The sequence below is a fragment of the Amaranthus tricolor genome, chromosome 10 (assembly GCF_026212465.1).
Source record: "Amaranthus tricolor cultivar Red isolate AtriRed21 chromosome 10, ASM2621246v1, whole genome shotgun sequence".
In the NCBI taxonomy this organism is placed as follows: domain Eukaryota; kingdom Viridiplantae; phylum Streptophyta; class Magnoliopsida; order Caryophyllales; family Amaranthaceae; genus Amaranthus; species Amaranthus tricolor.
Window position 1 is genome coordinate 4,807,917 of NC_080056.1, and position 12,341 is coordinate 4,820,257.

At 29.1% G+C, this 12,341-nt stretch overlaps 1 protein-coding gene across 1 annotated transcript; it reads right to left on the reverse strand.

Annotated features, from left to right (window-relative positions):
* Nucleotides 1-9,618: 9,618 nt before the first annotated feature.
* LOC130826183 (probable aspartic proteinase GIP2) lies at nt 9,619-11,068 on the reverse strand. Its single transcript, XM_057691753.1, has one exon. It carries the CDS (start codon nt 11,023-11,025, stop codon nt 9,736-9,738), a length of 1,290 nt encoding a protein of 429 aa, XP_057547736.1. The 5' UTR covers nt 11,026-11,068; the 3' UTR covers nt 9,619-9,735.
* Between the last annotated feature and the right edge of the window lie 1,273 nt (nt 11,069-12,341).

A 12,341-nucleotide genomic window follows, 5' to 3' on the forward strand; every position in this document is an offset into this window, starting at 1 on the left:
TACAAAAACCGAAATAGAAAATGTATATCTCACTAATTTTACAATTCCTCAAAGCCCACAAATTATTAATTCAATCAATCAAAAAACTTTTCCAAAAGGTTGCGAATGGATACCAGAAAATCGTTTTAAAACTCAAAGGTTTTATGAATTTATTTTAGTAGATTCAAACTCTGTTGAAATCCAACATATCAAGGATTCTTCAGAAAAAATAATTTATTCAAAATGTATTTTTAAGAAAATTATTTCGTCTGTAGAATGGGGAGACCCTTATGCAGAACGAATTTTTTCAAAAAGATTTTTCCCTCAAAATTACTCATACTATGATTACAAAATGGCCTGGTATAGAGCATTTTTATTCAGACCATTTGATCATTCATGGTTTTTTATATTTGACAAATATTGTCCAAAGAAATATCCTATGTGGTTTTATCATTGGTGGTATTTATTTGGACCAACTCCTCAAATTTATCCAAAAGAATGCAATGAGGGTTTCACAACTTTTGTTGCCAATTCAAATTATCAAGCTTATGAAACTCCAGTCATGTTTCATGCAGAATTTAAAATTCCATGGATTCTATGTTGGAGTTACTGTCTCAAACAACACCTTCCACGTCCATATCCATATTCATTAATAAGAGAATTCAAAATTAAATGGTGGGACAAATTTACCTTAGAAATTTGTTCAACAAAAAATGTTATCTCCTTTTTTCAAACCGGTATAAAAATGGAATACCAATCTCCATCAACCACCAACAAACCTTCACCCTCAAAAGCAACATCAAATTCAAACTCTCCTCAACACAATAAAAATCCCAAAGTAGAAAGTCCAAATTCAGAATCATTATCTAAAGTCCAGAAAGCTATTCTCAAAAAGATTCTTGAAGATCCACAATATGCAAAGAAAATATTATCAGAAGAATCCTCTGATGAGATTTTATCGGAGTTTTCAAATGAGTCTTATGATCCAACATTTGGTGGCCCATTTGCTCAAGATCCATACGACTTTTAATATTGAGTTCACAAAAGTTCAATTCAAATGTTCAACAACTCAAATTAATTCATCCGGAAGCACAAACGTAAGCAATGACGAAATCAAAAGTATCATTCAAATGTTCAACAACTCAAATTAATTCATCGGGAAGCACAAACGTAAGCAATGACGAAATCAAAAGCATCTCCAACAGTAATTCAAAGCATCTTCAACAGTAAAGCATCTCCAACAGTGATTCAAAGCATCTTCAACAGTAAAGCATCTTCAATAGTAATTCAAAGCATCTTCTACAGTATTATAGTGTAACTTTAATAATTATGTTTGTACTATTTCTCTTTAATTTCTTATTGGAAGAGCAGATTGCACCTTATCTCTTCCTTTGTGTATAAATAAAGTGTCTAGCTCTAAGATGAGAGCATCCTGTAATTTTCTTTTGTTTAAGTCTTATCTCAAATAAATCTAACTTTCTTTACTTATCTTATTATTATCAATTATATAATAAGATTTATATCCACAAAACTATTAAATTATTTTCTCTATCGATCCTGTACTCCCTATTGGTTTAGACTTTCTTGATCATAGATACACTGTTGTTGCTGAACTCTTTTACTGGGAACAATCTCGTTGCTTCTTTACTTCTGCTGGGAACACCTTAATGATTCACTTCTACTGGGAACAATACTTTGACATGGCACAAATCACAAATCATACCATATATTTTAATGATAATCTTTGTATTGAGACGAATAAAATAAAATTTCACTTAACTATATTTTAACTTATAAATTAAGTACAAAATACACATAAAAAGTGATTAATAAATAATAACTAAAAAATAAATGGGACAAGTAGGAAGTATGTATTTGTTTAAGTTTAAGTGTCTGGAGCTTGTTGCAGTTAACACGTAAAGAGCAATTGAATCATCGATAAGAGTAATAATATAAATAATGTTCATTCACACTTGTCAGCATTAATAAACAGCTAATAATAATCTAAGTTAATCCTTAATTCCTAAAAAGTGTCTAAATTTGATTGGGGCAAAAGGGCCAAAGGATATTATTTTCCAATTTTTTTAATAGGAGTACTACTTTTAATTATAGCTTCCAATTAAATACTTCTTCCATTCCATATTACTTATACCAAACTAATTTTTACGCTATTCATCATTCATTCATTCTACAGTAATATACATATTTTGGTTATTATACGAGAAAAAAACAGAGTCATGTGGAATCTTGTATAATTTATCTCGTCGCATATTTTCATAATATCAAATTTTTATAATTTTTAGTTACGATTAACTCTAGATATAAACGATCGACAAATACATTGATTTGCGTAAAAATACATTTAGTACAATTATTTTGAAACGGAGGAAGTGTTAATATACTCACTTGTCCCAAGATATTATCTCAGTAGACAATTGCACGAATATTAAGAAAATTGTACCGATATTAAAATTATGTGCATGTAAGTAACAATAAAAGAAAATTAAAACAAATATGTTTATAAAAACTAGAGAAAGTGTTGGCGATGTAGTTCAAAATAGAAATATCGTAAAGTAAAAAGAAAGACTAATAAGAAACTCAATTTCTCATAATTTATTAATTAGGCTATTCATGCATGAAACGCGTTTCACGTTGAGATTGTTTCATACAATAATTTGGAAAGTACGTTTATTTTCTAAAAAATGCTTCATTTTTGGAAAAATTTGAACAAAATAAGCAAAAATGCATGAAAAAATCATCAAAATAGGTATGGGAGAAACTTAATTCCCAAAATAAGCACATTAATCTCCGAACCTAAGTTAGGAGGTTGTTCGCTGTTACTAACAGCGGATGGTATTTTGGGTAGACTTTTTTACTCAATTTAAGTAATTGGTCGCTGTTAGTAACAACGGGCCATATGCGAACAAAAAAAGTGGTTAAAGTATATGGAAAACAATTTTCCGTTGTTATTAACAGCGTGCCATTACACATCCAAAAGTCAACAAAAGTTAAAAAAGTCAACTCAATCGCCCCATGTTAGTTAGAGCGGGCGATTGCTTGGGTGACTTTTTTGACTCAGTTTTAATAATTGTCCGCTATTACTAACAACGAACAAACTCCATACCTTAACACTGGGCTAAAAGTTCTTATTTTGGGAAATATATTTTTTAAATATTTATTTTGAGATTTTTTTTATATAATTTTACTTAGTTACTTTAAATTTTCTCAATTTTGAACAAATGATGATGCATATTCAGGTACTATACAAGGCCCATATTCCTTATTTGTTTGTAAATTTAAAATGATTAAGACAAATTATCAATAAAATGAACCAATTAAGATAAGTTTAAACTTATTTTCAAAAATAAGCAAAATTTTAAAATCTGTGGTTTGGGGCTGTTCACAGTTAGTAACTGCGAACAAGTCAAAAAAAAACACAATAGCTGTTCGCAGTTACTAACTGCGAACAACTTTGACTTTTTTTGACCTGTTCGCAGTTAGTAACTGCGAACAACTAGCTTCAAAAATACGCACAGCAGCTTCCACCGTGAACAGGTCAAACTGCGAACGTGTAAAAAAAAAGTCAAAGTTATTCGCAGTTTGTAACTGCGAGCAATTATTTTGTTTTTTTAACCTATTCGCAGTTACTAACTGCGAACAGCCCCAAACTATAAGTTTGGGAATTTCACGCTTACTTTTGGAAATAAGTTGAAATTTATCTTATTTAGTTCATTTTGTTGATAATTTGTCTTAATCATTTCAAATTTTCTATAAAATAAATCAATCAGGCTTGGGCCTAGGCCTTAACTGTATTGGAGTTGAGCTTTTCATCCTCAACTTTAAAATCCTGCTTCATCATAGAAGTATAGTGTAACCCATTGCATGCTATTAATATAATAAGACCATCTTATGGTAAGATATACATATACTCTATCCAATTTATTGACAAGGGGATTTTTGCTTTTCCACGCTATCCAATGTATCTATTCGATACTTAATATCTATTGTTATATATAACAAATTATTATAAAAAGTAGATACCTATAATCTTTATATTGAGATGAATCAAACAAGATCTCACTTGACAATGTTTTAATTTATATATTAAGAATAAAATACAATTAAAGAGTATTAAGTGAATAGTGTCAAAAAATAAATGTCCACTTTTCAGTGAATTGGAGGGAGTATATTCAAATTTTAAAGTAACTCTTTTAAACGACTAAAGTAAATATTTTATCATCTAAAGTGTTAATTTAATAGCCAAAGTGGGTATTTTAAAAAGGAAGAGATATTTACAAGATCATGAATAATGTAAGAGTAAGGTTTACAATTTTAGTGGAAAATTATAAAAGTCGTTTGTTTAACATAAGAACTACTAATTTCTTATGAGATTTGCTAACTCCTCGAAATTTATTCCTTTGTTAAATTCCTAAGAATATAGAAAAGTTGTTTTTTGACAAAAGAAAATTTCAATACCATAAAAATTTTAAATAATTATGGCATTATCATCGACTAAATACAAAAGACTTCCTTTACTGTTTTCTCATAGCATATAAAAAACAGAGTTTTCTATAAAGAATAAGAGTGAACTTAGGATAATTTTAAACGTATTTCTTTATACTTTAAATTTCTAAATTGTATATAAATCATGCTTATGTTTAAAATCTGAATTTTAATTTATTTTTTTTGAATAGTTTATTGTCATTGTTAAAAAAACATTGTTAAAAAAAATGGTCTGTTATTAAAAATACAAAATCTTTTTCAAATCATGAAAACATTAATAAACTTAGTAGATAATGAAAATAGCTTAATTGTTCTTAACAATTTTTAAGGTAACAATACTTAAAATAATTCCTAAATGAAGCTTCAAATCATAAGTTATAAATAAATAGATTTTAGCTCCTTAATCGAAAATAAGCTAAGGTCAACATTCCAGTAACATTTTAAATATATAAAATGATAACACTTAAATTAATTTACTTAAAGTTTACTTTCAAAATATCTCAAAAATAAAGCAATACTATACAATTTATATTGGAATGGTTTATCCCACATTGACAAATTAAAGATGTGTGCACACTTTATAAGCTAACAGAGACCTTCTTCCCATTGCCATATGATTTTGGGATGGTATATATCTCCTTGACTTATGAAGTGTGTGCATCTCGTGTTTTCCCCAATAATATGCTGTCATTCACAATAAGTCCAGCTCAATTTAATATGGTATTCGAGCCAATGATTCGATCAAAAATTAAAAATGATAGGTCCGAAAAGAACAACATTCCTACCCTAATTGATTACTCCCACATGCAAACATAACGGGGGTTCGCATGTGAGGGGGGTTGTTGGATGGTTTATTCCTCATCGACAAATTAAATATGGTGTGCACACTTTATAGGCTAATAGAGACCTTTTTCCCATTGCCATATTGTAACAGACTCGAAATTTCTCTTTAATCATCCGATTAATTTTTTTGTTCGATAAATTCTTAATTCATAATCCCTAAACTCCAATTTAATTTAGTCATCATATATAATTTTATTTCTCGAGATGTAATTCTTATATTCAATTTTATATTCCCTTAAAATTTCAATACGTGTCCGAATTCTTTAAATTATTTCCAACTTGAACTTTTATATTTTTAAAATATTCTTTTTGGAGCCCAAAAGTTTTAATTACTAATTTATATACTTCGAAAATTTCAAAATTATTTAATTAACTTACGATTTTTGAAGTTTTATGTTTTAGATGCTTAATTCCTAATTAATTCCGTTCACAATTGTTTTAACGACTTTAACATTTTCACTTAAACTATTTAAAACTAGTATAATTATAATACTAAATTTAATTACACTTTTAAGCTTGTTTTTACACCTAAACTAATCCTAACTACCTAAAACTAATTAGTCAAAACCTACCCATATTCTTTTTATTACTTATTTACTTACATAAGTAAGTTTGAAAAGAAATCAAACTTCATCCTTACCATCATGTTGGATGGTTATGGGTGAGATATGGAACCATGATTTTTTTTATTTTTTTTATCCAAATATTATAAGATCTTGTCCGATAAATATTTTTGTTATATACTAGCGATTTTCCTAACATTCAACCTTGCAAACTTAAAACAAAACTCACCTAAAATATATCATTCTAGTTATGTTATATTAAGGAATTAAGTCATCTACTTTTCTTCCATTTGCTCCTAATTTCACTTTATTATATCATATACTAATTTCCTAAAATTAATTAGTTGAAGAAAATGAAGAAGAAGAAGCATGGTTGGATATAATTTTGGGTACTTGAAAATCATCACTTTGGGGTTTTGGGCTTGGAACATTGGAGCTTGGAAGATCACACATTCACACTATTCATTTTCCTAATTAGTATTTAGTATTAATCCTTAGTGGTAGTATGGTATAATTTTTTACCCTACTTTTTATGTGGAAATTTTACATCATATTTACTTTATAATATGTAAAGTACGAAATATATGGGGCATGATTAATTAGGGAAATTGGTTGATGAATTTATGATTACGTTTATACTAAGTATGTTATGCTAAAAGTATTGTTAGTATGTTGTTTAATAAATTTTGAACATGTTAGAAAGTTGGGTGGATTATTATGCTCTAACTAAAATTAAGTTTTACTTATATATAAATTTGTGTTAGTATGTATATGGGTTACCTGTTATATTAGGAATGTTATTATAATTAAATATGTTTATGCTAGAATTTATTTTTTAATATGTTTATGTTAGTTTTAAATAATTTTAATAAGTTGTGAGTAGTTTTTATGAACATGTTGTATTAACCAGGATTATATTTAAAAAGTTGTTATTAGAATTTATTTGATATTTATGTTATTGAATTTTCAAGTTATTGTGTTGAAGTTTTTATTTTTTTAGTGATTATGTTAATTATTTAAACTTGGGATATACTACAATAAAATAATTTAAGTTGTTTATAAGTGGAAAATACTCCAAAAGTAACCTAGGTCATTTGACCATATTAGTTTATATAAAAAAATAATTTAATTATATAAGTTACTAAGTATCCATAATAAGATTAAAATATATTTGTGAATAACTTTTTATAAGCAATTAAAGTGTTTCCTTGAATATATAAGAAATTATAATAAAGATAACTTTTATGATATTAAATAAACTAGTCGTACAAAATAATTTTTTTTAGTTTACTATTTGAGCAAAAGTTTATGTACAAAGATGTAAAAGTACTTTTAGAAATTTGTCTCTTAAATTATGAGTGAAATATTGATTTTTATGAAAATATATATAAAAAAAAAGTTTTACCCGTTTTATATCTAAATCATTGATTTTCGTGAAAATTATAAAGTTTACTTAAAATAATGATTTTTCTGAAGTTTTAAAGTTTTACTTGCTTTACAACTAAAAATATTGAATTTTCGTAAAATTACAAAGTTTACTTGAAATATTGATTTTTGTGAAAAATTTGTAAGTGTCACTCTGTTTTTATAACTAGAGATATTAATTATTGAGAAGTTCCAAATTTTATGATTATTTGCTAAAATATTTATCTTTTTGTAAACTTAATAAAGTTACTTGTTTCCCTAAAACTTGAAACGTTGACTTTTGTGAAATTGTTGGATTTGAAAAACTTATCTTGAGATTACAATTTAACTTGGAGTTATAAATAAAATAATTAATTATCCGAAAAGAATAAGTTGTATTGATTCTAAGTTAGGTAATATCGATTTTAGGAGTTTATTTCAAGAAAAATAAAATTTATTAGCTACTAGTAGAAAATATTAAAGTGGAGACTATTAAATATTAAATATTAAAGTGGAGACTATTAATAAAATAAGTAAAACTTTTGGTGATAAATGAGGAAACTATTAAATATAGAGTGATAAATAAAATATAATGAGTAAAGATTAATTTATAAACTACAAGGGCCTAAAGATAAAATTTAAGTCTATAGTAGTAACTATATTAAATAAAAGAAGTTATCACCTCAGTTGAATAAAGTCAAAGTTAGCATGTAATAATGAAAATGTGATGAACTTATGTGAAATTATCTGATTATTGGTTGAATGACCCTGATAGTAAGGTAATGTCGAACCATGGACCGGCATGTAAAGTCCCGGCGCCCGTGTTAGCTGGCACGTATAAATGCGGTGTTAGACAGGGGGTTAGCTACCTATCCTGTAGAAGCTCGAGCATAAACATTGGCGGGGTGATGACCCCCACCGCAGTTAGATATAGGGCTTTGGCCCTAATCTAGCCAGACCCTTACATATATCAGCTGTCATATTGTTGCGCTTGCTTGTTGATCAATGATAAACTTGATTAGTGTTGATGCATGGTACAGTTATGAGTATTAATCAAATGAACTTACTTAATGATATCTTAGAAGTGGCAGTAACATACTTCTGTCAGAATCGAGAATGGTATCTTAATGACTTAAAAGTATGGAACAGAAAAAGAATATGGTAAAAGTATATGGTGGTGTCGATTAATTATAAGTTCGTACTTAAATTATTATTTTGCAAATGTAGCGTATAATTTTCTTATTTTGAGCTGGATAGGAAGTAATGTTTGGCGTTAAGCGCTGACCGATTCAATCGGCTGTCATTCGTATCATGGATGGCAGCATTTTGCAGGATTTAGTTCATGTTTCGATCCAGGTCGTAGAAATTACAATTTATCGAGAACTTAGTTGCTTTTTGTATCTTTATTGACGACTTAATGATGATGTATTTTTTTCATTTTGAGAAAACAATATTTCTTATCAGATGTAATATTTTACTTTTGTTTTAAACAGTTTCAGTTTTTATGATTTAAAGTTTTTTAACAGTTCGGCATTTTGAGACTTCCCCAATATTTTTTGTATTAAACATTATTATTATATGTTAATTATGTATTGAGATTTGCCGCTCCTGTTACACATATGGTTTTGGGATGATATATGTATCTCCGAAACTTATGAAGTGTGTGCACTTCGTGTTTTTACTGATAATATATTGATATTCACAATAAACTCAGCATAATTTAACAATTTATAAATTGCATTTTTAGTAAAATGAGAAGAGTAAATTTTAAATGTTTCTTATTTGTAAGTTTTTTGATAAGATATTTCTTTTATAAAGTGGCCGGTATAACATAACTCTATAAATAACATTAAAAAGGGGTTTTTTTTGGGTTTTATAATATAAAATAATAAGCTTATATATTCTGTATATTTTCACACACAACATATTTATATAAAGAATGAAGAAAACCAACATATATGTGCTTAAATCATTATCCAATATCATAACATAATCAGATTAAGAAGGTGATTAAGATATGACTATTACAGTATAAGTCTGAAAGAAACTTATTTATTTGACACAAACTTGATATTAGAGTTGATATGTAGACTAAAATTTTTATTTAGTTGATATGTTGACTAAAATTTTTCTTGAAAATTATGAAAAAAGTCAATCTAATGGGCAACTAACAAAATAAAACAGATAGTGTACTTCATTTACACAATAACGAGACCATTATTACAAACACTAACAAAGTATAATACCTCTATCAAATACTCATTTGTTATATATATATATATATATATATATATATATATATATATATATATATATATATATATATATATATATATATATATATATATATATTAAATACTTCCTTTGTCTCCGTCCCTTTGAGTTTGCTACTGAGTTCGACATTTCTCATTACAGAATGTCACTTTTATCGACAAATTCATATTCATGAACCAAAGTTAAAATTGGAGCAAGTAGTCCTAAAATGCAACAATGATGAACTAAACCCAAGCCTAGAACTTGCCAAATCAAACCTCAAATAATTATCCTCCAATTGATACCCTCCAATAACAATTGTAGTCCTAGGTTTCACACCACCATCAACAAATCCAAGGCAAATAACCCCATCATTCACTTGCACCATAGAGTTAGCCCCAGATATACTCCAATACACATCCTCATTTTGCAACACAAGATCAATTGTAGGGACTTCATACCCAAGTCTCGAGCTCGAAATCGAGCTCGAGTCATAGCACACCTTAAATGGTGCCACAGCCTTAACTTTCGACACGTTTCCCAACTCGTTCATGAACACCTCAGCCACTGCTTTGTAGATGGAACTTTCTAGAACAGTGTAAGGATCCACTGTACTGATTTTAGTCCCACCAATTCCTTGTTTGTTTATTGACAGTAAATTTTTGTTAATGGGTACTTCTTTTTGGTTGATTTTAATGGATCTTACACCAATAAAATACTCTGCAGATTTTTCCCCTGCAAAAGAACTTCCTGCAGTGCTAACAGGATTGATTAGTAAAGGGGTGAAAGAAAAGGTTACACCAGATCCTGGGACAAGTTCATCGGGTCCATACCCGAAAAAAGCGACACCGTTTGGGGATGAAGAAAGGCAAAGATAGAATCTTTTAACAAAACTGAAAGCAGAGGAGAATTGAGAAGGGACAGAGATTTTAGACCTTCCAAAACCAGCTATACCCTGCACTCTTTTGGGTAGGCCTTTAAGCAATGAAGTGGGTGCACAATTGAAGATGAAATTTGGTATAGATACAGCTGGACCCGAGAAAGACCCGTCTGTGGAGGAGACCCGGATAAGATCCATTGCAAGCTCACCAGAAGTGGAGGTACTAATGAAGGGGTTTTCGGGGAATAGGCCACATGTGTTGTTGTTGCAGCCTGGTCTAGCAGGAGCATTGCAAGTGCTGCAGCTGTGTGAATTGGCTAAAGAGCATTGTGCAGAGTTGCACCGAGCAGGGCGGTAAGTGGAGGAGACGTAGTTTTTGTCGCAGTCAACCCATAAGAATTGGGCACCCAGATGGATGGTTAGAGGGACTGAGATAGGAGGGGTTCTTTGGGTTAGTGTGGTTGTGTATTGGAGTGTTGATGGGTCTTTTGAGACTTGTAGGACAAGTGCTTTAGGTCTGAATGAAGGGGTTGATGATGTGAGGGTGAAGAGAAGAGAAGATATGAGGAGAAGGTGGTGGAAGAAGGATATGAAAGTCATGATTTGTTGTAGGTGATGTGATGAAATGGTGTAGAAGTTGATTGATTTATAAGGGTGGGGAGGTGGAAAATGGTAGATGGGATGATTAATTGGATGATCAACATTATTGGGAAAATGGTTGAAGGGATGAATGATTTGATGTACGTTGGTCCGGGGCGAATCATTAATTATGGGTCTCGAATTACTAAATATGCTATTATGGATAATTAACTATTAAATATTAAAGCGTCATTTTTCTAACTTTAGGATGAGTTTGGTGTACAGGCCCCTCTTGCCCCTTATAGGGCATACCTTGCTCCTTCCTAATGTCATTTTGGCCCAATTATAGTGGCACAAAGATAATTAAGAGGTTCTTATAATAGGTTAAAGTGGTAGGATCATTTAGAAATAAGAGATCAAGTACAGGGAGTAAAAGTGATAGAGTTAAGTTTGAAATAAAAACGAGGCAAAATCACTATAGTAGACTAAAATGAAAAATGAGTCAAAATTAAGTGATATAGATGGAATAATTGGTGGGGCGAATAGTCAAGCAATGGCAGCTACAAGTTTCAGCAGCCGGGGTGGTGTTGCTATTTGAACTTTAACAAAAGGGTCCCCTGAACATTTGGAGATCTATGTGCTGGATAGTATGTGCACAATAACAAAATCACACTTGGTGCTTGATTGCGTGGATAATAATAATTTGACATTATGAAGTCATGATTGCATATTACGAATAATAAAATTGCATGTTTGTTGTTTTAATTCATATATTGATTATATTTTGTTGGAAGGGGAAATTATGTTTTGAAATTTGCATTTTAGGGGTAAGTTTTTAAAATTTTGATGATCTTCTATATATTTTATATATCTTTTTATTTGGAGTAGGCTAGAGAAATATTTGAAGAAGTGAGAACTCATATTATAAGGGTGAAAGAAAAAGGCTAACCCATCATTTTATTGGTGTAGTCTTTTATATTTAATTAACCGCAACTCTTTGGATTTTTAGTATCCATGGAGGGACCGATGAAGTTTAAGAACATAATTAACAATAACCATAAAATGGTGCTTTATTAATAAGATAATAAACGAAGAAAAAAGAATTGAAAAATATAAAACAGATTGATTAATAAGTAGGAGACAAAAAAAAAGTAAAAAAAACCTTATGTCAGAGTGCTCAAAGTGTTTTCCTTAAAATTATTGAAAATACCAAAAATTTAATTGTTATTACTCCTATGATTTTCAAAGTAGTCAATATATATATATATATATATATATATATATATATATATATATATATATATATATATATATATATATATATATATATATATATA

Excerpts from the sequence above, each read along its gene's own strand:
- LOC130826183 (XM_057691753.1), bottom strand. The coding sequence starts at position 11,025 with ATGACTTTCATATCCTTCTTCCACCACCTTCTCCTCATATCTTCTCTT.